Here is a 26368-nt window from a genome sequence, read left to right as displayed (position 1 = left end):
ACAGGAGCAAAGGACATCATTCTCACAGACACATCACCAGGCAAGAGAGGGAGACAGCGGAAGAGCATTCTCACTCACAAAACTGCTGTGAAGAAGACCTGGACTAGGACATACCTCACTTACTTTCAAAAGAAATAGAAAAGGCTGCAGCCTCTCCTAGGAGCCACCATAAAGGGAAGGCAAAATCACACTGCAAAGATCCTCCTCTGCCGCTGGAGGGACGTTTGCTCGCATTTGCTGGATTACGATTACACTCTGAGACCATGAAAGGACACTTCTCTATTGAGTGGCTGTCCCAGAGCAGCCAGGGTACCGGTAGCTCAGGACCCAAGACCCTGGATGACCCCTGGGTCACGACAAGCCCCTATGCCTCCGGAACCCCTTCAGAGAGCCTTCCAGGGTTCTACAGCAGCAAGAGACAGAGCAGCACACAGGTCCAGGAGAGACCAGTACAGCGGGAACCTTCACATGGACACATTTCCCCAGGATCTGTGCACCAAGAGCCCAGTGCAGACAGCTCCAACAATCTCGACTCTAACAGTCAAGGTGAGAGCACTTCTCTCTGTACAAAGCTGTGTTAATGAGGGTCAGACCAATTTATTTAAGAGTTTAACTGCTGTTAATAATTTTAATAAGAAATAAGAAAATTTAGAATAAGATTTAAAATAAGATAATAAGAAAATTTACACACACATACAGCTAAAACAAAGGAACTTCTGATAGACATATGATTTTGTAATTCGATCAGAACTTACTGAATTGCTGCTGAAACTGCAGGCATAAAAAGTAATAGCATTTTAAGACTAAAAGACTCGTGGCAGTTGGTGTAAACTCAGATAAACAAAAGCTGGATGGTTGTGACTGCTGACACACCAGAGACTGTAACTGAGATTTGTTACCTAAGGTTTTGCCTCTCTCTTTTTCTCAGTAATGGAGTCCAGCTTTAGGTGCGGCACTGAGGAGGAAGAGACATCGGGTTATGAGAGCGAAGGTGGGCGATCTCTTTCCCCCGTCGGCGCTCAGAGCGCCCTGGCGACATCCCCTGCTGCAGGGCGCCGACCACGCACCGCGTTCACCGCCGAGCAGATCAACCACCTGGAGAAGGCCTTCAAAAGGAACGCCTACCTGGGCACCCACGACAAGGCCGAGCTCTGCAAGAAGCTCAATCTCTCGGACAAACAGGTGTGTAACGCTTACTCATTTGTGTGTAAGTGCTTATTATTTACAGACGGTGATTATCGGTGATTAGAAATCGTGTTCTATTCAAATTGAATTGATTTGCACCGTCACAGACATTTCTGATTGCGGTGGTTTTCACAGTGCTTTGTGATCTTGTTTCAGACTGTTACTGTAATCTCCTTGTCCCTTTTGTTTGCCCTTCTCTAGATTAGGAACTGGTTCCAGAACCGACGAATGAAGCTGAAGAGGACCCTTCATGACGCCCTGGCTCAGGCCTGCCAGGCAAAGGTGGCCTCCCAGCTGATGCATTTTCCAGATCTCCAGGCTTTCAGGCCTGCTCCATATCCCAGCTACTACCCAGTGCAGGAGCACCCAGCCCCCTACCTGCCTCCCTCCAGTGTGCACTACACCACTCCTCCTGCTGGGGGCGCAATTCCCACTCTGCCAATGGACTCCTTGTACACGTGTAGCAGCGTGCCGGGCCTGGTCGTGCCTCCCGCCAGTGCACCGCTGATGCCTCCTTACCATCCTTACCCTCACCACTACTAAAGCAGTGCGGCTGTCAGGGCCCTCACTCAGCGGCGCTAATGCCATGAAAATCATCACAGAAGTGGTTAATTGACAGACTCATCCAGATCTGATTCGTCTATGAACCTAAAGTGCTGGACATAGACAGTTGTTGACTGGAGACCTGGTGCTATCCAGCAAATCCTTTTCATTTAGCAGGTCTTGTTCATTCAGTTTTTGCTGGATGTCATTGCTGAACTGATAGTGATGTGTAGCTACCATGTCTCTTACTATGTTGAGAAGTGTTTTCACTGTTTCACTAGAAATCGGGTAGTGCAATAATTGTGTCATTTTTTGTATGGCTTTCTTCTCTGTTGTACAGTAATGTGCTATTTAAGTATAAAATATACATAAAGGTCTCTGTTGACATTAATGAATTTTGCAATACTAATTGCAATATTATAAATGAATTTTGCAATATTATTAACATTAAAAAACATTTTAATTCACTTGTTCTTTTACCGTTTATTACTATCGACGAGATGAGTGTCTCCAACATATGGGAAGGGGCTATTTTTGGATATGCACTTCATGTTATCTCTATCAATAACTATTTTGCACAGGGTAATATCACGCAACTGGACATTCATTTAGTTGTTACTTAAAATCATCCCGTCATCCCATGTATGTCTTAAGAATTTAAATTTCCGTCCAGTTAAATGAAGTTAAATTTAACTGGACAAAAATAATTCAATATAAACAATATAAAATTAAAAATAATTTAAAATAAATATAATCCAAAATATAAAAAATAATTAAAATTTTGTTGTAAAGCGCGACGAGATACAATGCACTCTGCTTGGCGTGCTGATTTGGAGTTTCGCCAGACGAAATGCAGTTCTGTCAATGCAGTCGAGTTCATTGAAACATAATTTTACGAAGCACAAACATTTCTCAAGGACAGTTAAATAATGCGGGTGCGACCGCGAAGACACTTGAAACGTCTGTAATCTAGCGCATGTGACTGACATGCCAGGAGATATTGGACTAACTGCCCCCTCTGCTGGTTGAGAGGTAGCTGTGCACATGATCCATAAACAGTCGCCTGCCTCATGTACAACAGATGCAAATTCAAGTTCAGTTCCGTGCATATGAATTTACGGATATCAGTCTTTAAATCACCCACTTTTTGTATGCACCTTTTATACAGTGATAAATTTATTACTGACGTTTATTGAAACACTTTTAGTCAGTTTCAGTCACAGCACTGTCATGTTGAGTGTTCAACTTCAGCTAGACGCCTTCTTCATGTGCTTTTATCGGTGTGCCTTCGGCTCGGGGTTATATACTTTGCTCATAAACATTTATCTTAAGGGAGGGTTATAAATTTTGTTTTCTACTAGGTCTGCCCTGAGCCAAGCTCCTCCCCCTCCTAACAGGAAAACTGCACAATCAAATGACATTGCTCACAAGACTGTGTGAATCCTGGTGGAATTAGCAGGTGTGTACAGTGCTAATGCAACATACTCTGCAAGAATAGCAGCATTTTGTTAAATGAGTAAGGCGTTTTCCCCCAGCTGACCAATAACCTGACAGGGCAGTCCTCTATGCCCCAGGGCTCTGACGAATGAAACAACTAAATTTCCTATTGCATGGACTTATTCTACATGCATCGATGATGAATTTAATTGGAAGCACTCGTCCTGAATGTTTGGAGTAATTCAGCAAACGGTTTCGTTTAACTCTTTATGTGGAGGTGATTCTCCTTGTGTTACAGCTCTCCCAGTCAGTTCCCTATTAAAATAGGCCTAAAACCTGATCATGTTAGTGGTGCGCTGCTTTCGAATTGTATCACACTGGTCTGTAAAATGAAAAACACACAAACATTGTTTTGTAAAACATGGTTTAACAATTCCTTTTTTCCAGTATAAAACACTTTTGAAGCTCTAGCCAATCCAACAAATTTTGTCACAATGACAACATGACAAGATACATGTCCACCCCCCGCCCCTCTGTCAAACAATCTAAAAAGAACATACAAAGGTTTCTTCTTTTTTTGGCATTTTTGTTTTGTTTTTTTTGAAATATTACAACTCAAAAATCTATCAATTAATTGCTTTCATCTTTTAACTACAATTACAAATAATAAAACAAAACAAAAACAAAAAAAAAGGAAAAAGGAAAAAGGGGAAAAAACAAAACAAAACAAAAACAGAACTGGACCTCCTGGTCTGGCCAGTCCTCTCTGCCTGCTTTGTCCAAGTTGGAGTGAGAACCCTTCAAGCTCAGGCCCTCTCTAGCCTCTATGCAGTCTTCTGCTGCCCCTTCTTGCCAATCAGGGACTTGTGGATGTGTGGAATCACACCTGCAGAGAATGGAAAACAGCAGTCAGGGGGGAAAAGACACGCAGAGAGAAATGTGGTCAGGGAAAGACAGATTCACCTTGCTTTTCTCCAACACTAACACTAAGGTGGTTTATAGGAGAACAAACATCTGCATCCATTCATCTCACCTTCACTTCACATGTACATGTTCATAGCTCCCTCACATTAGATGTTAAACGAATAGGAGCAGCACATTTTCGCAGGAAATGTTGAGCCCAACACACAGATCATGCAACGAAAACAATGAGGAACTGCCAGTGGAGGCAAATGGATGCAATGGGGGCTAATGCCATGCTCACTCCTGCAAACCTCCTTGACAATACAGATGACATTAGTGCAATAGTTTTGTAACCACAAGGGGGCGGCCTTGTGCTAGCTGGTGTGCACGTGTGGCGCATGAGTGTATGTAAACCGAGCGCTAACACACCTCCACCGGCGATGGTGGCCTTGATGAGAGAGTCCAACTCCTCGTCACCACGGATGGCCAGCTGCAAGTGACGTGGGGTTATACGCTTCACCTTAAGATCTTTAGATGCATTCCCTGCCAACTCCAGTACCTGGAAACAAGTGAGACGAGTAAGACAGCAGTTTATCACAGTAAATGGATGCTTCATCAATGGTAAGCAGTGTTAACTGTAAGAGAAGTAAATATAAAGGAGAATATCTAATTGGCACATAAACCACTACATCCTATTCAGTGTGGACAGATCTAATCTCTTAACATCTTTAATGATGTCAGTTGCCAGGGTGCCAAATTAATGTCAAGTGAAATATTCACCCTCTTCCAAGAACTGCAAACTAGATAAATTAGCAGGGGAATCATTTGAGAAGAGGTATGCAGAACTGTGGATCCAGTTTACAAACTTCATTTGCATATCAGACGTAAAAATGACACAATTAAGAACAAAAGCAACAGCCTTATATGGTAGGCTACACAATCCAGAATTAAATACATGAAAAAACTAAATACACAGTGGACCTCACACACATGTTAGCAGGATTTCATCATAGTGACAATCAGAGGTGGAAAACCCCGGCTTCAGAGAGTAAAAGTCCTACCATGTATTTGTTCTAGCCATTCACTAAACAAGGTGATTTCACTAATTAGCTCCTCTACCTGGCCGAAGACTTGTGCTAATTAAATTCAGGTGGTGTAGTGCATGGGTGGAACAAATACGTGGCAGGACTTTTACTTTCTGAAGCCGGAGTTTTCCACCTCTGGTGACAATGCATAATGTAAAATCAAAGCCATTGTACAGAACCAAACAAGTCAGGCAAGTGCCATCAACTGGCAATCAGCTAACAAAATACATCAATTTTGTGGAAATACTTTAAGGCACTGTCACTTAGATTTGTTGACCTAAAGTTCTCCTTAAATTAGTCATTCACTTTGTGTTACACTGCATGTATTTACTCTTCAGTTCCCAGTGAAATGCAAGTTATGCTTGCAGTTGCATACCGAATTCATTCATTTCATCTTTAAATGTGGATTATGTTACGTGTTTCTGCAAGTAATACGTCAGGCAGCAAGATTTATTGAGCTCTAATGAACTCAATGCACAATCCTAACATGATCTAACCCTCTAACTGATGTTAAGAATATCAGAACAATGGTGTACCTAATCATTTTCAGAGGTACAATGCTCAGGACTGCCTCTCTGTACCTCAGCTGGGCACATGATAGGCAAAATTTGAACCTACATTTAAATATGCACATAAAACACAATTGCTTTCCACACTGCATCACCTAAGACCAATTGTCTGATAAGTCAGATTACCTGTGTGTGGATCCTGCGTCATGCTTTACAGCAGACTGTCCCAATACTACCACATAAAGACAAAGGAATATGCATGTATCTTTTCAGCAATCCACCACGGCCTGACACTTCCTCTAAATCTAAAGCTCCAAAGCTGTTAGCCACACTTGAATGACAAAATACACTTTCTGCACTCAATCCCTTCACAATATGCACACGCACGCACACACACACCCACACATACACATACACACACACACACACTTAAAATCAGAAGCAGAGACATGAGACATGCATATGCTTTGGGGAAGAAACAGTTATCAGTAACTGTGGTGTATTTCAACTTCAAAGACCAGATCACGTGTTTACTGTCTTTCTTTGTTGAACAGCTAGGGAAAGCTACAGGTCTCACCTCAGCAGTAAGGTACTCGAGAATAGCAGCGCTGTAGACTGCTGCAGTGGCCCCAACACGCCCATGGCTTGTAGTACGTGTCTTCAAGTGTCGGTGGATACGACCCACTGGAAACTGTGTAAAGTCATCCAAAAAAAAAAAAAAAACTCACTGGAGGTTTTCTCAGTTTACAGAAGTCTTCATCTACCTCCATGTTAATATGATACAGGGACTATGTACAGTACTTCGCATGAAAGCGTGCAGAAAGAGGAGACTGATTTACCTGTAGCCCGGCCCTTTGTGAGCGAGACACTGCTTTCGCCTTGGCTTTCCCACTGTCCTTTCCAGCCTTTCCTCCTGCCTGGGAGGGAGGGAGAGGGGGAGAGAGAGAGAGAGACATTACAGAGAGCCAGCAAATGACTGCATGAACACTGGAGGCGTATTGAAGAGACATGGGAAATCTAAACTTCACGATTCACAGGGTCTCAACAAAACATTCTACAGGTTCAGAAAGCATCTGAACATATCTGTCAAACACACTTCACCAGGGATGGCAAATTCAATTCAATTGAGGGCTGTGGCATGTGAGGCTTTTTTTCCAGAGAACCTCAGCTCTTAATTACTTAAGCTCAATTATTTACTCAGTCTGACTGATTTAAACGATTCTCTTAGCAACCTGTCACAGCTGGAAAAATATTGTTCCTACGGTAAATTTTGTGTCATTCCTGCCATATGAATGCATACCTGTGAAAATATGATTAGCTGGGCTAACTGAACAAGGGATATTAATTAAAAAACAACTACCACACACACCCCTTTAGGAATCAATTGTAATATGTCTGCTCAATAAGCAATAATTCAACATGCTTCTCTTCAAAGGAGAATGTGCAGTCTTTTTTGATGCACACTGGAAAATGTAGTTTACTAACACACACAGTTCATTCAATAACTAAGAGAGGTCCCATAACTCCACATGGTTGGCAACATATTGTGCACGTGATGGCAATCCATATTTAACTATTTGATGAAACTATTATGAAACTTCAAATTAAGCTACTACATACTAGAACAGCTCCATTTGGCAGGTTACAACATAATTAAATTCAACTTTGGGTTTTCATAGTTCATGGTGCACTCTGGTTCTGCACACAATACACAAAATAAAATCCAGATCCAGTAATTCCAGAACACACTGATTAGCAATGGTTGTGAAATCTGTTTATTGTGTAGGCCACTATAAAAATACACTGATTCATTCATTTGAAGAGCTGTAGTTGGTAAAACAGTCTGTTATTGCTGGGTATTGACAAAGCTCGTATAAACCTAAGAGGGCGCTGTTGCTAGCACTGAGAAGTCCCGGTCAGTGCCTGTCCAACACACTACACAATTCACTAATGTACATCCTACCATGGTTCTTCATACATTCCATGTATTTCATGTACAGGGGAATTAAAGATAACGATCAGACATAATGTTACGAAGAAATGCCTCAAAAGGTAGCCAGTTAGCTGTCGGCTTACGACCGAACAACATGCCATTCTGACATTCTAAGACCCGCACACACACGCTTCCAGACAGTGAAGGTAAACATCAACTTAGCCTGCTACAGCACCAGCTGTCTTTCAGCTCAAGCTAGATTGTTAGTTACAACAGTTATAAAAAAAAGCCCGACTGCTTCACCAGTGAGGTGGTTAAACGTTAGGTTATCCAACTCAGCCGACCCAATGAATCTCTTGGCTGGCTAGCTATCCACAGTTAGCTTGCTAGCCAACACAACTTCAGTTTTATGGTGGCTAGCAATCTGACTGGCTACCAATCGACGAGAAGCGAACACTGTCTTTCTTTGATAACTACACGGCCAACTACTGTAACCCACAATATAATACAACTAGCAGTTCCAATATTAGCTCTACGTGGTAGAACAATTTTCCCGCCAAAAGACCTCCCAAAGACGTCAAAAATCTCTTGACAGATTTGTTTGAATTAACTACACTACGCATCAGCCTTGACACTTGGCTAGCCAACAGGACAGGCTGAGTGACAGGCGTTAGTTGCATAGCTAGACTCGCTAGCCAATTTAACTGATTAGTTAGCAAACTAGGAAGTTACAAAAATAATTAGCTCCCGAACTTGCAACCAGACGTTTGCTAGTTCGCAACATCGATAACAAAATCAAATAAATCACCAGTCAGCTAAGTACACCTAGATAAACTGGCCTTTGACCACTTTGTTAAAGCTACCTGGTTATCTAAGAGGCAAAACCAGGAGGCTGGATAGCCTCCCATCAGGTTAATATAAAGGGGTAACTAACTTAGCAAGCTACAATGTATACATACACCACCACCTAAAAGCAAGCAAGACATCTGGTGGCGAAGCTACTCCCAGCTAGTTACTTCTCAGGAAAAGTCTACTAGCTTCCTAGCTAGCTTAGCCGGCTTGCTAGCTAGATCACGTCAGCTTGTTAGCCAGCTAGCATTAGTTTAATTACTTGCACTTTCCTGCATTATATTTTTCTCTGCACTTATTCTGACTAATTTAAAAACAACACAATTTTTAATAGAAATCCATTACCATTTTTACCGTTCAGCTGTTTTTTATTATTCTGGAATCAAGAGACCTGAGGCAATTTTCTGCCGGAGATGAAGCGAAACAATAAACCTCCTTCGCGAGAGGTTGTGCGCGAGGATCCTCGCGAGGAAGATGGTCCACCAATGGAAGCCGTCAATGCTGGTTTGAATAATCTTTCCAGCCAATGGTATTGTTGTTTGTACGATGTTTACCCATCCCCCCACCTCAAGCTCAGCTTCAACTGCCTTTTTGCACACGGACCTACGAACCAGCGAAAATGAACGACAGTAAAACAAGGACTATCCTTTTTTCAACGACGCGTCAACGCGTTCATATCTGAATGGCTCAGGGGTGTCCCATTGAGCCCCTGCGTCAATCAGAACGAACATGCTGAAAATGCGTTGAAACAAATGACTGTCCGAGCCCAATATGATATAATTTATTTTGTAGGCGCGCTTGTCCTGAGGGACCTTTGGGGCAATGTTAGATAAAAGTACCGGGAAAAGATAATTTAATACAAACTGCGAAATTAGAGAATAATCAGATATTTCATTATTAGGAAACCACAATGGAATTGTAAATGTAACACATATAATGTTAGCTTTACAAAAATGAATAATCTAGTTATTAGCTACACATGTAAGAGCAACTATGAACACCTAGCAAAAACAGAAAATACATAATGTTATAAATACAAATTAATACATAGTAGCAGATACAAATCAATATGCATAAAAGGTCCGCGCTCAGTGTTTTGAAACGCTTTGCAATAACGTATCTACTATTTTATTATTATTTTGTCCCGAATGCATCATTGTGTCTATTCTATATCATCCACCTTTTCTGTTCTGTTCTGAGATATTTTTTAAGATTAATTATCAGTCTTTGATTTCTCATACTGTTTTGCAACAGTTCTCTTGTTCTGACATTCTTGCATCCTCAATATGTCTTTGTATTTCTTTTTCTATCACTGTAATCCTGTATTTGGTGAATTTTCACAATAAATGATACTTTACATTTACATAAATTCATTTAGCGGACGCTTTTATCCAAAGCGACGTACAAAAGTGCATATAGTGGGCAAACAGACATTTATCTGTGCTGGGCTTTGCAAAGGAAACATGCAATCATATTACAAATATTGTGTGATGACTGACTGCTATGGAATGGAGGGCTGAGACCCACTGAAGTTGGTTGGGGTTTCTAAAAGAATTTAGCATTTGGTGAATTCTTAAAATTATATCAGGTCTTGCTCCTGAGAGCTGTACAGATAAGCACCTATTACCGAGACCAAGAACAACATGGAGCTCATGAAGTATGGTCAAACAATATAGATGCTGGACAGGGGGAAGCATCCACAGGTGCATTGTTTTTTGGGAAATGTGTGAGTGCTATAATATGCATGGTTGGAAGGGTAGGTGGTTTGCATGGTGGTTCCCACAAAAACAGGACCTTGATCTGGGTGGAGCAGGAGCAGGAGTAGGAGTCCTGATGCACTCATCCATGCAGAGTTTTCAGCATGACAAACCCAGATTTTTTTTGACAATGCGAAACTAATGTTACATTATTGATACATATTAAATTTAAGCAAATTTATCATAAATTATAAGACATCCACAAACTTCTCATAAAAAGACATATTGTATCTTGGGCATATACAAGAGTCGTTTCTCTAGAACTTTGGAAATGAGAATAAGATAAGAAAATTTTTGCACACTATCATGAAGTGGAAATAATGTATATATCATGAGGAAATGATGTAATATAATATCTTGTGGGAAGCGAAGACTCGCAGAGGGCTTGTTCAGTGTTTGAACTCTTTGGACGGAATTTCGAGACAAAAATGGGTGACCAATAGGACAACATGGGATGACGATGTCATTTACGTCAAAGTAGAAGAGCAAGCCAATTGGAAAGTAGACAGAGGGAAATCGTTGCGGCGGATTAATAATTCTAACCAATGATATCGACTCGTGTGAATTACATACGTGTGATTGGCAAAGGAAATTGACTTATGAGGAAACAAATGTTTGGGTGTGCTGTTGTTATTGGCAGACGTAAAGCCAATGTGAGTGCGCTGGGCGGGATTATACTGTTTCCGCTAAGGGGGTGTGCACTTGGGGAAAGATACGCAGGAGGGAGAAGCTGGCTGCTGGTGGTGAAGATGGCGGATGGAGACAGTGGGAGCGAGCGCGGTGGCAGTAGTGGTGGTGGAGGTGGGGGCGGCAGTGGCTTCCAGCACTTCCAGAGAGAGCAGGAGACCCAGGAGTTGGCGTCCAAGCGGCTTGACATCCAAAACAAGCGCTTCTACTTGGACGTAAAGCAAAACTCGAAGGGCAGGTTCATCAAGATCGCCGAGGTCGGAGCCGGGGGTTCCAAAAGCCGCCTGACCCTTTCCATGTCAGTAGCGGCAGAGTTTCGCGACTACCTGGGGGATTTCATAGAGCACTACGCCCAACTTGGGCCCAGCAGCCCCGAGCAGATCGCGCAGTCCTCCGGTGGCGAGGACGGTGGGCCTCGTCGGGCCCTGAAGAGCGAGTTCTTGGTCCGAGAAAACCGAAAATACTACCTCGATCTGAAGGAGAACCAGCGGGGGAGGTTCCTCCGGATCCGACAGACCGTCAACCGTGGGCCTGGGTTCGGAGTCGGAGGTCCAGGAGGTGGCATGCAGTCCGGCCAAACCATCGCCCTCCCTGCTCAGGGCTTGATAGAGTTTCGAGATGCCCTGGCCAAGCTGATAGATGATTACGGCGGAGACGATGAGGAGTTGACCGGCGGCGCAGCTGCCGGAGGGTATGGCGAGCTTCCCGAGGGCACATCCATCATGGTGGACTCTAAACGGTTCTTTTTTGACGTCGGGTCTAACAAATACGGAGTGTTCCTGAGAGTCAGTGAGGTAAAGCCAAGCTACAGGAACTCAATTACTATCCCCTTTAAAGCGTGGGGGAAGTTCGGAGGGGCGTTCTGTCGCTACGCCGAGGAGATGAAAGAGATCCAGGAGAGACAGAGGGATAAAATGTACGAGAGAAGAGAAGAATCCGAAGGCGAGGACGTGGACGACGATTGATTAGTTAAAACAGCTAATTAGTTTAAAAAGCCGTGAGTTCCATAATAGTATAGCTAACGTTGCAAAAACACAGAAATAAGACAGATATTACGTGCATGACGAATCGAACATTGATACTAAATTATCGTGGAGTAAAGTGCATATGACAGAAATGTTGTCGCATTACAACCAGATTCTTGTTCAAAAAGGAATGGGGAGGGGTTAACGTTACAAGAGTTAAAACAGTAGCTATAGCTATTGCTAGCCAGTGCGTAATTTGTCATGGGTAAAAACGAAAAAATATTTTCAGATCTAAAGAAAAACCTCCATTGTAAACCAGCAACCGGGTTCTCATAACCTTATAAGACAGCTTGTTATTAAACCTTATTCTTTAAGATATATATTTTAAAAGTAAACGGGATATAGCTATCTGGACATTAACTATTAAATAAGATTTGAATGGCTTCATAGCTATGTGTAAAACTCCGTGTTAACGGAAGATTTAAAAAGTTTCCAGTAAAAACCAGCATCCATTGTATTACTGTTTTGACCATGGCCTTGTCCGTGTAGGCGGTGTGGGATTCTAACAAGTTTGTTAGAGCAGTCCGGGAGTTACTATAGGAATCAGTCCTTTAATGGAAATTATAGCTAGCTAGTTACTGAAGTGGGTTTGATAACGCAAATAGTAGGTACCGAACGCCAATAGAAATAAACTTAAGAGGAGTATTAAGCTGTTACTTGTTAAGATTCTGCAGCGATGGTACAACCAGAGGCGCATCAAATGGCAAAGTGGACTATCGGTAGGGTGTGGACAATTTCAGAACACACGAACAGCTTCATGAGACATCTAGCTAACTTGGTTACGACAGCTCATTTTTTGTTAGCACACGGCCACCCAAACTTGCGAAGATTTATGACGGGGAGGGGGGCGGGACATTGTTTTCTTTACTTAGCCACAGTTTTGCGTTTGCAGTCCAGAATATATTTGCAACCAGGGACTATTTCTCAGATTAACGTCTAGAATCCTGGTTTGGAATAACCAGCTGCCACAACTACAACAAATGTCTGTAAAGTACAGGCTTTAACAGAGCGAAATGTCTCAAGTTGTCTTGAACTTGATTAAAGAGAAAAATTATTGACCGGATGGAAGACCCAACACATCGGCCTACGCAGGAGCGGCGGCGTCACTCAGCGTTTCCGACGCACGGATAGTTGTTACCCTTTGCTTCTGGAGTTGAAAAGAACTACTGGAAGTGTTTTTTCTTTGATCCTCGAAAGGGAATCATCTTGTAAAGCGTCAGTTCAGCAACTAGTGTGGACCTTAAGTCATAAGGTAACATCAGTCATTCTTCTACTACTAAATGTTTAAAGACTGATCAGTTTAATTTATGTAAAGTCTGAAGTTCGATCACACACTTGTGTGCTTCAGGACAGAAATGCATGGATGGTGGTTTAAAAAACTGTAATGAAAGAAGATTATACTTTAAAAACTGAACAAACCAGCATAAAATATTTTTAAGTACCTAAATGGAAATATATATATAGGAATTACAGAATTATAAATGGTTGTATAGCAGTCTTATTTCAAGAACTAAGCTGGGATGCAGAAGATTTGTCCAGGAGGATGCTTTCTATTCTTTTTTTCTTTAAGATTTTCTTTTGTTTCTAAGAGAGAATGGAAGAACATAACACCTGTATAATTAAAGAAAAACAATATAAACACAATATGTTGACTGTATACTTTAGATACAGTAGGTCCACTTTTGCCCTGTTTTCACTTTCAGCTCCCCGGAAAGCTTTATTAGTTATTATTGAACTCTGCATTCAGAAATGAAGTCTGATGTTCATTTCAAATTAATACTTTTGAGTTGGCGAAAGATTTATCAGGAAGACACCCATATGCGTGTCCAATGGTCCTTTTTTAGGCGTTTTAAATTGTGCATTATGTTCCAGTGTGGAACTGCCTTGTGTTAATTTATTACGTATTCTAATTTACTGTATGTTGGTATTAATCAGCTCCAGGTCTGTGTGTTTTTTTCCTATTTGATTTATTTTAAACAAACCCTCAGTAGGTGTATTTGGTAAACAGAAAAGCAACAATAAGTATTCCTGGCATCATCCACATCTTGTGGCATATCTAGTTATTTCTTTTCCCTGGGTGCATTTGGGTGACGCTTCAGAAGTTTCTCTCGATACCTTCATTCATAGCAGAATTTAAAGTAATCTAGTAAACCAATGGCTTTCTGACACAGGTTAGAATGTGTGTTAAGTGTTCATTTCTTTGCCATGTGTCATTGTTGCACTTTAAAAAAAGAACAACTTTCTAAGTCTCAGTCCATTTAGCTTGATGTGGTTCTTCATTCTTTTAATTCTGTTCTTTTCCACAGCAAAGAATTTGTCATATAAACCATGTGGGGAGCAATAGTGTTTTTTGAATTATAATATTATATGAATAATATTATAATGTACACATACACGTATATGAGTTGACTACATCCTTATTCCTGTACTGTTATGTGAAATGGCAGCTGTTCCAGTCATGTGTGTTCTGCTGTAATCTGTCACGTCCCTTTCGATAATGAATAAAAAATTCTTTGCTGAGGAAAACGCTTTTACCAGCCGGCAGCAGACGAATTAGACACACTAAGACACAAGAGGATGAGAGGTCTGAAAGTGGAATCAAATCAAGGAGAAGGTGCAAAATAAGTTGGTGCCGTTTTGGTTCTAACGTAAGGCTGCCCACTGCCATACGCAGAGTAGCACAGCTGGAGCCAACGTGGCTGACAGCGGTCATCGCCCTTTTTTTCCACCAAGTGAAAGAACTGCCTTGAACAGACCATTTTCTATAAATTTACAATCAAGGCAGCTGTGGAGACAGGGCAGCAAGCTGACCCACAGAAGATCTTAATGTGTAGGCCATGGAAAGACATAGATTCCTCCTGTGACCTAGTGCTAAATGATTCAGCTGTGGTTTTTGGCGCTCCTGTGGGCTGTGGGACATAAGGGCTTGATTTTGGGAATACAAACACTCTCACACACAACACAAAATTCTGGTAAATCTTGACAGATTGAAAATTGCCCCACTCCCCTGGAGGAGAGATGTTGAACTGAATTTTTTTTTAGAGGACAATGAGTAAACCACACCAGCGTTATTCAAACCACGACAAGTGTCTTAAAGACAGACTGTGGTTGACATCACTCATTCCACCACTTTTTGGAGACAAGCTAGCACGCGTCTCCTAGCCTTGGCAGTGTGATCAGAAGTGTAATAAAATGTTAGGGGGCAGCACCAGTAAATAACTCTCTTGTCCTCTGATGACATTCTAATGGTTGTCTGTGGGGGATTGTGAATAAAAGTAATTTATCCTTGTTTACAAGTCATGGGTGTTGCTTTTTTTGAGACCCCCTTCAAAATCAGATGATTGTCTGGTGTGATGTTAAAGCAATCTCCCTTGATAAATTTCAGTGCACGGCTCTGGAAAGGACCGAGGTTTGCGGCTCGATGAATGTTTGAATCATTCAGACTTTGGTGAGCTAGAGCTTGCACTCCAGAGGCAGGTTGGAAGGTTCAGATTAACAAACGCAGGCAGTCACTGGCAGCAGTGTGAAAATGTGACATAGCTTCAGCAGCTGGTGCCAGGACTAACTCTCGCTCCACCCCCTTCCAGCTGCCATCCACTCCACAAGGCCGTTTATCTGAAAGGGGATGCACTGCTGAGAGGCGCAGGGGAGGCGGAAGGCCATACGGCCATTCATTTTTTTTTTAACTTAACCCAGGAGAGAGAGAGAGAGAGAGAATGTGTGCTAAATCTGTAACATGGTACAGCTGTATGGTGGAGAGGTGCTGGCTGGGCCTGGTGGCTTAGGCTTCCCTTCAGTGGCTTCAGCAGACAATGTGCTAAGGGTTTTAATTGTTGTGCAGTCTGTGTGTCTGTTGGAGGTGCCGACTGGCCATGGAATGACTGGGTATAAGCACGGTTGTTTAGGTTGACACCGATGAAGCCCTCTGTCCGTGGATGACCGCAGCGCGTTCGCTGTTTGGGCCGCACTGACTGCTGGGATTGGCCGTGTGCGTGCCGCAGGCTGACCTCTGGGTGAGAGTTAAGCTGTGTGTCTGTCATAGTCAGACAAGCAGACAGATGGGAAACCAGTGGCTGGGAAGGCCTGGAAGGCCTTGGGCCAGTAGAGTGCCCAAAAAACATTGGCACATTATTGTGTGGCTATGGCACTGGCTCAGCAACCCCCTCTTCAAACCTGGGAGTCCTAATGGGAGAAATGAAAGGCTCTCCCTGCACATTGCTACCACTCAAGTGAAAATGGCCTCAGCATACAGCTCTACAAACACCAACTCTTTTCCTGGTGCAATCAATTCATTCTACGTAGGGATGCTGCAGTGCAGTTTGTGACCGGGGTGAGCTTGTTTAGCACTTTCTGTGAGTATCTTTTAATATTCCCTTCAATCTAGATCATGGCCTCCTCCTGCAAGTGTAGCCTATTCACTGCACAGAAATGTGAGTTTTCCTGTTGAGTGCCTGGCCAATGTGGACATGAAGATGGGTGGTTAAGTGTTGCTCCAATCAAAACTTGTCAAAATAAATAAATCCTTGGCAGGGAACAGGTGCAGGAAGCTGACTAAATGTCTGGTGACAAGTCAGGAGGGGTGTGTGTGTGTGTGTGGGGGGGGGGGGGGGGGGGTGCTACACACCAGATAGGAATTCGGACATGCTTCAGGAACAGTGTCTTCCGCCCTACCTCGGAAGAAAGTTTTGGGTTGGAGCATTACCATGTGGTGGTTTGTGCTGCTATGCGGTGCAGAGCTTTGGAGCCCGCTGTTTGTTTCCTACAACAGACACTCTGCTTTCTACACTGCTGTATGAAAGGGGGATCACAGGAATATCAAAGATGGAAATTCAGGAAAGATGAGAAATCCACAAAGCTGTGCCCTTATGTGGCACCAGAATAAAGATGTATGAAGGTCTATGTATGCTAGGGGGTCTGCTAGGGGTGCGTGCTTTTTCTGGCTGCTCGGTCTTTCGTTTTCAATGGCCACCTGTTCTCTTATGTCTTCTTCAGCCAGAGTGTTTTAGGTGGCCCTTTAACAGGGGCGGAGCAGAGGTCAGGAGGAGGTCCCGTCAATTCACGGAGGTGGCCTCTTTGGAAGTGCAGACGAGAGAATAGAGAGGAAGTGGGATATTGAGTGACTGGGAATATGACACACCTTCGCCTGCTGCACTCGCTGCGCTTGCGCCTGATTGGGCTTCGCAGCTCCAGCCCTCCCAGTTCGCCGCCGCGTCTGCCTCGGATCCAGCGAGCATGACGTCGCTCGCTGGGAAGCATTTACTGCTCCGCTGCAGAGCAAATGATGCTTGCACAGCCCACGTTAGAGAGAGGGGGAAAAAGAACAAGAGAAGTAGGATCAGCAAGCGTTTTAAACCCAAGGCTGTGGGTTCTGCGGTAAAATGATTTTGCTGGGTGCAGGGTGGAATCAAAACTCAGGCTCTGAGAGGGCTGGGAGCAACACTGGGAAGTTGAGTACTAGACCTGTGGGGTCTCAGCTCTTACGCACACAGACACACATGGACACCGTGCACACAAATCAGCTAAGTTAATGAAATGCATTTGCCTTCCTGTGAATTCAGATCCGCAGGTGTGCCGCAAGGTTCACTGTCACACCAGCCTTATCCAAATCCAGGGGGCAGGGGGTGGGGGTGGCGGAGGAGCCCCTGGGGCGCCGCCCCAGCCCAGGTCCACACACAGCCCACAGGATTGCCACACAGTGCCGTGAGAGGCAGGACGGTGACGAGGGCCTGGCAGTTCTGCTCCAGCGGGCCCCCCGATTGAGCCTGCTGGTGCCGTTTGGCACGTGCTGGCCAGCCATTCTTTTTTACTAGCAACATTTTCCTTTTTTTTTAAATGGAGTTTTACAAGTCTATATTTAGAGAAATGTAATGTAATGTTTGTATCAAAATAAAGAAACCTATAATTAATGAAAAGTACACTACTACCCGCCGTGGCTTTTTTTTTTGTCCTTGTTCTTCAGTGCTGTGACCATTGTCAGATGGGCTGGGAAATGGCAAGGGAGGAAAGTAAAAAAAAAAAGTACAAAATGTTTCTTTTTGGCTCTTACCAAAGGTCACTGCTCCACCACTGGATCGCCTAAAGGAAGGAACATTTTAACGTGGATTTTTGGTGTCCTTTACATTATTCATTTTGGCTGTGTAATGAGCTGATTCTGTTCCCTCAGATTCTCACGAGCAGGGAGCACCAATGCTCGTGGAGTCGTGGATGTGGCTGACATCGCGCGGTTTGCAATTCTATGTTTCTTGTCGAAACAGGGATTATGACGGTGAGGACTGACTCAAAGTAGCTGGTGTTGGCTGGACTGGAAATATGAAACTTTCACGTCCTGACCCCATCACACTTAGTGCTGCTCTGCCAGGGAAATGACCATGACTTTACAGCACCTGTCAAGAGATGTGATGACCAAGATACTGGATTCAAGCCTGAGTCAACTTTGTATTGATATGATTCAGCTGGTTAAATAAGTCCTTGCCTCACCACGTTGGCCAATGTGCGGTGTATTATGTCGTGCCAAATGGAAGCTGTGCATCACCCAGGTGCATGCCCCTCACTGGGGGCTGAGGTAAGTTTCCTCTTTTTCTGTAAAGTGTTGGTAGAGACTTGCAAGGTGCTATATAGATGTCGTTCATTATTGCACAGTCACATAAGCTATGGTGTACTTCCCTTATGTAGGGTTATATCCAGAATATTAGATTCCTCCTACAATGTATTATCCATTTTTACAGCTGGGCGTTTACATTCAGATTATATTGTGCAAGTACCTTGCTCAAGGAATCGGTGTCATAGCAGTGGAACTGAATTGGCAACCTCAGAACCATAGTTCCTTAATCGCCTTGCCTCACTGCCTCAGTCTGTCTCGTCCATTGTGAAATCAAAAGGTACACATTTCCATTAAACCGCATAATTTTACTGTACTGTTCTCTTTACATGTGCAATTCAGCAGTGACAGTCGCTCTAGGCTTCGTGACTTAGCAGATTACATTGCACGAACATTATTTGTGATTCCAAATTAAAGCGGTGAGTCCTTCGGGTGCTGGTGCTGACCTGGCCGGCTGCCGAGTTGCCACGGAGACACGCGACGCACAAAGTGAGCAGAGAAGGGCGTCCTTCGGTCCTCTCGGTGGAATATGAACTGAGGGCCTCAGTCATACTGTCTCAATTTCACTATGCTCAGACAGAGAGAACCATTCCTTTACCTCCAATGCGACAGGCTTTTGCCTTAGGCGACTGAGGGCTTCCTGTGAACTGGCTGACCCCCCCGCGAGCAGACAGCCGCGCTGACCTCCCTTAGCGCACAGGACAGGGCTGCCCATCGGCCTGTAATACCACACTGGGCTTCCAGCCAGATCCAACAGGGATTATTTCACATGCTCGGGACACCCTGCTGGGGTCATGCTAAGACACAAACTGTCTCGTCTGCTCCACTTTCCCCGGGGCTTGGTGCGGTTGCCGTGGCGCTGGGCGTGTCGACTCGGACCAAGGGCGGGCGTTCTTTGAAAGCCGGGTACCCATGGCGGTGTGAACCCCAAAGAGAAGTATCTCTCCTGCACTCCCCCCGCCCACAGGTGCTGTGGATGAATGCCGATTGGACCATCGCTGTACGCTTCACGTTACAAGAGTATGATGGGAACCCCGGGTTATGTCCAAGGAACAGAAGGCAAAGCAGACAAAGGGCTTGGTGAAAAAAATGACGTCATGAACCACGTTAACTACATGTGGAGTATGCTTCAGAAGTGCAAGCAAGCTGCGGTTTTCATTCCCAGTGTTTAAACTCATTGGTTGTTCAAAGATTTCAGACACGTCAGTGAACAGTTTGTCATGAAGTAGTTTGCTCATATATTTTCGGTGCTATATGAAGCTTCACATTGCATTTTCACAGGATTTCACAACTCCTGAGCACTCGGAAAGAGCAATCAGCTTCTATGCACACTTTTCACACCATCATTATGTACAAAATTAGTGTGAAGTATGATAATGACTTCTAAAATTTAAGCATAATATCTGTTATAATTTGTAATACAATATTTATGGTTTGTATGTGCCAAAAATACTGACCTATCCAAATTCACAGAAAGATAATTCTGATTAAATTTTATATAGCATAGAGCACTGAACCAAGTTGGATATGAACCTATGTCCTATTGGACAGAGGTGCTGTATGAGGAGGAGTCAAGAAAGACTTCCTCATCTACCCAGTCCAGGCTTCAGGATTTCTACGTGTGAAGATACTGAGGTGAAACTGTGCAGCAGCTACAATGTCTTCTAACTTTTAACCTTATGTTTTTGCTTATTACATACTCTTGCACAAGGCAGTTTACATACAGTATGTTTCATTCTTACAGTAGTCTGTTTGTTTAAGCCATTTGAGAGAATGCCTTGCTCCACCTGGGAACAGAACCTGCAACGCTGATGTTACAAGGGCAGCTCCTTAGCCACCGAACCACACTGTCACCATCTTACTTTCGCATACTATAAGAGTGTGCCAAGGAGAAGACTACACTTGATCAAGGCATCAGCACTGTGCTCCATCTGTTCTCAGGCCCCCTGCTGCTATAGTCTGGATGTCACATGGTCGTCATGTTCAGTACAGTTGTTTCAGGTTATGAATGCTGTTCTTCTGTTGAGTCCTTTGCTGCCTGAGAGAGACAGAGAGAGAGGGAGGCAGAGTGAGAGAGGAGAAAAGGATAGAGAGTGAGGGAGAGAACAATGGATTGAACTATGAGCTGAGAGAGAGCTGAGGGCACTGGGGCTGCGTGTGTATGTGTGTGTGATCAGCTCAGACTCATGGCTGGGAGAGTGCGTGCAACCACTGACTCGGCAAGATCTTCATAGCAAGCGTGTGTGTGTGTGTGTGCGTGTGTGTGTGTGCGCGCGCATGCGTTTGAGATCTCATCCATTTCAGCATGTCTGCCCGGATAGATGGGAGATGACATCTGTGTGCCTGGGAGTCTCACAGGAGAAAATGGGGTCACGGTTTGGGCTCGTTACAGAGAACTCTGTATAGAGTAAAATGCATTTAAAACCTCAGGACTTCATCCAAATTAACGGACAACTTCTGGACCGGATCCCCACCTTGTCAGCTGATTAAGGCGTAGAGCATCGGCATGTTAGTCGCTTTGTCAAAGACACCCATTTTGCCATTTAAAAGCCTAGTTGTATGGGATCCCAGGAAGTGTGGCACACAGGGCATCCTTGTAATCTATATCTATCTGTATGCAAAAGTTTTAGCATACAGATAGATATAGATTACAAGGATGTGCCATGTAACAGTTCCACACTCGTACATAAGGGAGCGTGTCTGTCCCTGTGAACCTAAAATGTGTGAAACGGTGAAATGCAAGCCGAGGGAGAGGGTGCTCACAGACCGACCTCTGCTGTCTCCCCCATTTGGCTTCCATAATATTTAACATAATAAATCCACTGCTGCCTTTAGCAACAAGCTCATGTTCCCTCGCGTTTGAGAGGGAGTGAACAGAGCTAGCTCATAAACTGATGCCAAAGAAAAGAAAGGCTCTGTGTGTGTGTGTGTGGTGGGAGGGCATGAAGAGGGGTTTCTTGTGACGAGGGGATCCTCTGCTCGCAGGAAGAAGGCCTGATCCTGGTGAGCTGCCGGCTCCTGAGCTATATTTAGCCAGTGTTGCCATGTGCCGGGAATGTGCATGGCAGCGCTCAGATGTGCATGCGCACACACACACAGACACACACGCACACGCACCGGCATTCTGCGCATGAGACAGAGACTTCGATACACATAATTCAAATTTAAATCAGGACATAATTCTCAAATTGCTTTGGGCTTTTTAGCATTTTCCTCTGCTTTGTCGATCTGTTGCAAAAGATATTGGTTATGAAGATAATAAAGATGCATTTGATGACGCGTTGATGATCGCGTGCAGACACACACAGTTTCAGAAGCACAGATGAATACTCCAGATTCCCCACACACACACACACACTGTTCTCCCTGGTTCCTAACGAGCTCACAATCAGCACTTGTATTTCTGTACCTGTCATGTCTTCACTCAGAAAAATCACTCGCTTAATATCTGTGTTACCTCACAACCTGTTCGGCACTGTAGCACTTCTGTCAATAACGCTAGTGGCATGGATGTAGTTTTACAGCCGTGAGTACTTTTACTGTAACAATCATCATGGTAGCTCTGAAACGTTCATGTGCTGTAACTAATTCTGGCCCCTTGAGTGGAATTTCTCAGTCCTTTCTGTCTGAGTGTCACTGATATTGAGCCACAAAAAAGGAAACAGCAGAGGGAGGTAAGCAGGGTAAATAATCCTGCTCTCCTTGGCTCTGCGCGCCGTCACCATCAGACATGTAATGACTCTCTGTCTGATTATTTGTAGTCAGCCACAGAGGCCCAACACCCATTGCATACATCACTGCAACCAAACAGCCTCACGCTACAGTGGACACCAATGAAATACAGACACTAAGACAAAAGACTGTATCTCTGAGCAGGACAAGCTGGCCAACAGCCAATCAGGGCAGCCCTGCCATCCCAAGATTTTGGCCACCGCTAATGTTTGGTCTGTTGCTCTCCCACCCCAGTTTTCAACCCAATATGGCTGGCGGCAGGGACAAAGCCCCAGACCTCACGGGGTAAAATAAACCACACATCTTTGATTCATGTACATTTGAATATGTTATTTTCTATAGTTACATCCTGTATATGTGTATATATAAATGTATTCAATATTACATTGTTTGAGCTGGATAAGATTCAAAGGAAAAGCAAAATGAACACATGTTTGAATGAACAAAAGCATTTTACCATGACTTGCACAGCATGGGATACATTTTTTAAGTCTAAATTAAGCCTCTAAAATCAGCTTTCTTACACAAACAAGGGGGAATTTTATTACTGAGCTGAAATGAATTTGAAGCTCTGCATTTCTACTATGTAAACAGGAAATATTGGCACAACCTGATCAGACATTACATTGTAACAAGGACAAATATGTTAAATGTTAATACTAAAACTAACCTGTAAAAAATGGTAATATCGCTGCAATTAGAACAGTATAAAAGCATTAATGACAAAAAAACAAACAAAAAAAATGCATGTATTTACAGCCTTAATGAAACACAAAATACATTTTACTTGATAATATGAAAATGTATAGATTTTTTCAAAAGGTACATATCTGTCATATCTTTCAAATTCATCAGTTATTTCCAAATTGTCGTGACTCTGACAGAGCTGTTTGTGTTGCCACCACCCATTTAATATTTCGTATCGAGTTACCCTAATGCAGCGATGGGCACGTTTTTGACTACATGCGTCAGACCCCAACTCCACTCAACCCAATTTCACAGTTCTTAGTTCATAGCTTTCCCAAAAATTGTCAAAATTTGAAAACAATTTTTACTTTGACCCTTTGTCAAAGACGCATTGCAATATGGCATAGTGGTAAGGAGCAGGGCTCATAATCGACGGGCTGTTGGTTTGACTCCCTGTTGGGATGCTGCTATCGCTTGAGCAAGACAATTGCCTCAGTAAATATCCAACTGTACATGGATGAAATTGTGTTTGGGTTGCTCTCAATGAAGAGTGTCTGCTAAATGGCAATCATGTGCAATGTGCAATTTCAGGATTTGATACAGTTGTGATAATAAGAACAACCACAAGGTGGTAGCATATACTTCAACATATGTTGTCTTTTAGGTTCAGAGAATCATGCCTTGGATTCAACACCTGTTGATTTCACTGTTTCTTCGCTGTGCAATTTGCCCATCAACTTTCACATACCTAAGTTTCGTCATTCACTGCAACTACTGTAGTACATGCCTGTATGCTACAGAGATAGTCTTAACTGCTCTTACACTGACTCAAATGTTGCATTTGTTGTAGCTGTACTTGTATTTGTACCAAAAATCATGATTTGATATGCTTTTCTTTCCCTTTAGAGATTTTTACTCTTTCCTACTTTCATGTCTCAAATAGAACATTGGTCTGTATGGCAGAAACAATGCATGACCTTGTGGTGCCATTATCAGCAAGAGACTAATATATGATTGGGATGGACTTTGTGTTTCTTCTGCAGTGTCCCAATCCATCCAGGTAACACAGAGACCAGCGAATCTGTGCATTCTTTAAGTAGGCTTTATCCCCAGGTGGAGATTTGTGGCTGGTTCTACATTATCTTATTCCATCCAGGGTCGAAGGGAAAAAAGGGAGAGGAGGAGATAGGGCAACAAATGCTGTAAGTATAAGGAACGTTATCGATGTATAATTTTATTTAATGTAAGTTCCATTTGCTGATGATCAAGAGTGTCTAGTATCTAGTAATACATATAAGTATTAACTGAGTAGCTGTAAACCAGGTATCCTCTAGCAGAGCTTTCTGCTCCTGTTCTTGCTTTATTTGTCCAGGACAGGCATCTGCATTCCATTCTAGTGAGCAACATTCTGTGCAGACTTGATTCTGGCTCCAGGACTCTCAGAGGAATTCCACCTAAAACCAACTGATTTCTTAAAAAATGACATCGCCATGAAATAAAAATGGCTTAATTTGTCCAGAACACACACTGGCATTCTGTTCCTGTGAGCAACATTCAGAGAGCACTCTGTTCTGGCCATAGGACCATCCAAGCAATTGCAACAAATTCCAACTGATTTCTTACATCACCATGAAATAAAAAATAGCTTCATCGTCCAGAACACCCATCTACACATGCTTGAGATTTAAATACGCTAAGTTGTTTCAGGGAGTCTGATTATCAAGTGTCCATTCACTTTGAGTTAACTGGAGATGGAAATGTAACATTTAGACACCAGAGGGAGTAAAAACTGAGAAATAAGAAACTAAGTGGCTAAGGGGCTTAGCATGGTCAATACTTGGATGGGTGTCCTTCTTACTAAATAAAGTTGGACCAGCAGCATCTTCATGTTGGACATTCCCCTTGTAGAAGAGGATCTTTAAAGATATCAGGGCAGTTTTTCCAAGAAACTGGACCACCCAATCATCCTTAACACACCTCCCTCTGCACCCCTGCTGATGTGTGTAATTCTAATGCAAATTGACTGTCATGCATTAGCCAGGGCATGCTATACATATACACCCCCCCCCCATGTAAAGTGCTCAAAGTTCTTGAAAGGATGAAAGGCAATACATAAAAGCAATGGTTATTTGTGACAAAGGGCTTACTTGACAGCTTATAAATGTTTTTTTGAAAGCTTAAGGATATCTTGCCATATGACTGAATGATTTAATGCAATAAAAAAGTATAAGCTAAGAGAGACTATGTCATCTCTGAAGCCAAAAATTGCATTAAGCATTAACTTGCTTTAGGGTAATAATTACATATCCTAATAACTTGGATATCATTCTGAAGTTCTTTGTTAAATGAATAAAGTTAATACATGCAATAAAAAACAAAAACAAGCAAATAATATGCTTGGTGTTATCAAATGAATGGGTTTAGAGCCGGAAAAGTCGGCTACTGGGTGGTGATTTATTCGTGCCAATGGTGAGGAGGCTGTCTTCAGTGATGAGATAACAGCCAGGCTGGGCCACTGACACCACATACTTGGCCGTTTCTCTCTCAAACTCCAGCTTGAAAAAGAACTTTTTCTCGGCTGGCAGCTCTTCACTCTTCGTCAGCTGTGAACAGGGGGCAGTGGGGTGGGGAAGGGAAGAATTAAAGTATGTCCATGTTTGAGTTTTGAAAACTTTTACGAATACCATTCATAAGGTCAGCTGTGAAGTTGAAGACATCCAGGTGGAAGCTAAACAGAGGCTACCAATGATTGGCTGTTGATGTCTATGGGGCACCCAACAGGAGGGATTTGCCTGGCAAGTCAGATTCATCAGCCATTTCCATTTATATTTTTTCCACTGTAAACATGTAACAGGCAGTGTGCCCACTGTGAGGCCATAAAGGTGTCCATTAGAACCCACAGTAGCTCCCCTTGTCAGTCCACCACCAGCATTGTGAAATCTCTACATTTAGTAGCCCTACAAGACACACGCATATGATGCATGATATTTACCATCAAGGTTGATATAGATTACAGCTGTAACAGTGATCCATATCCCCTGACAACAGTGTCGAGATGTGTCAAGACTAAACAATCAGTGAAAAACCAAATGATTTAGGGTTAAGATTAGACAATAAATGAACATGCTGGTGTAGGGGCTGTTTGCAGATCTCACAGCAACAACAGAAAACAGGAAAAAATCCATCTTTGACAAAGAGTGCAAGCATTTTATGTCCATTTACACTCATGATTCATGTCATGACTCTTGAATGTCATTACCAAATGAACCAATTAAACCCTTTTAAAGTACTGCTATGTCGCAAAAAGTGAGGTCCTACTATGGCACTGATATCATATTCCATGATTCAGGAGAGAGGACAATTATGAATAGCAATAATAAAAGGGATCAAGATGCATGCTACTGGATATTGAAACTACATGGATTTGATAGGAATGCA

At 43.0% G+C, this 26368-nt stretch overlaps 3 protein-coding genes across 3 annotated transcripts; 2 read left to right on the top strand and 1 right to left on the bottom strand.

Moving 5' to 3' along the window:
- Positions 1-263: 263 nt before the first annotated feature.
- Positions 264-1728, top strand: ved (ventrally expressed dharma/bozozok antagonist). The gene is made up of 3 exons (XM_036528776.1): positions 264-546; positions 929-1182; positions 1387-1728. The coding sequence occupies exons 1-3, from the start codon at positions 264-266 to the stop codon at positions 1726-1728; spliced, it is 879 nt and encodes a 292-aa protein (XP_036384669.1).
- Positions 1729-3916: 2188 nt separating this feature from the next.
- LOC118778009 (histone H2A.V) lies at positions 3917-8904 on the bottom strand. Its single transcript, XM_036529309.1, has 5 exons — positions 8790-8904; positions 6502-6579; positions 6240-6353; positions 4498-4627; positions 3917-4051 (listed from the first exon to the last, which is right to left on the bottom strand). The coding sequence occupies exons 1-5, from the start codon at positions 8790-8792 to the stop codon at positions 3990-3992; spliced, it is 387 nt and encodes a 128-aa protein (XP_036385202.1). The 5' UTR covers positions 8793-8904; the 3' UTR covers positions 3917-3989.
- Positions 8905-10927: 2023 nt separating this feature from the next.
- On the top strand, positions 10928-15741 carry LOC118777899 (transcriptional activator protein Pur-beta-like). The gene has a single exon (XM_036529143.1). It carries the CDS (start codon positions 10951-10953, stop codon positions 11851-11853), a length of 903 nt encoding a protein of 300 aa, XP_036385036.1. The 5' UTR covers positions 10928-10950; the 3' UTR covers positions 11854-15741.
- Positions 15742-26368: the final 10627 nt, after the last annotated feature.

The sequence above is a fragment of the Megalops cyprinoides genome, chromosome 5 (genome assembly GCF_013368585.1).
Source record: "Megalops cyprinoides isolate fMegCyp1 chromosome 5, fMegCyp1.pri, whole genome shotgun sequence".
NCBI classification, from domain to species: Eukaryota; Metazoa; Chordata; class Actinopteri; order Elopiformes; family Megalopidae; genus Megalops; species Megalops cyprinoides.
The sequence above is the reverse complement of the archived record's forward strand: the minus strand, read 5'-3'. Positions and strand labels throughout refer to the sequence as shown.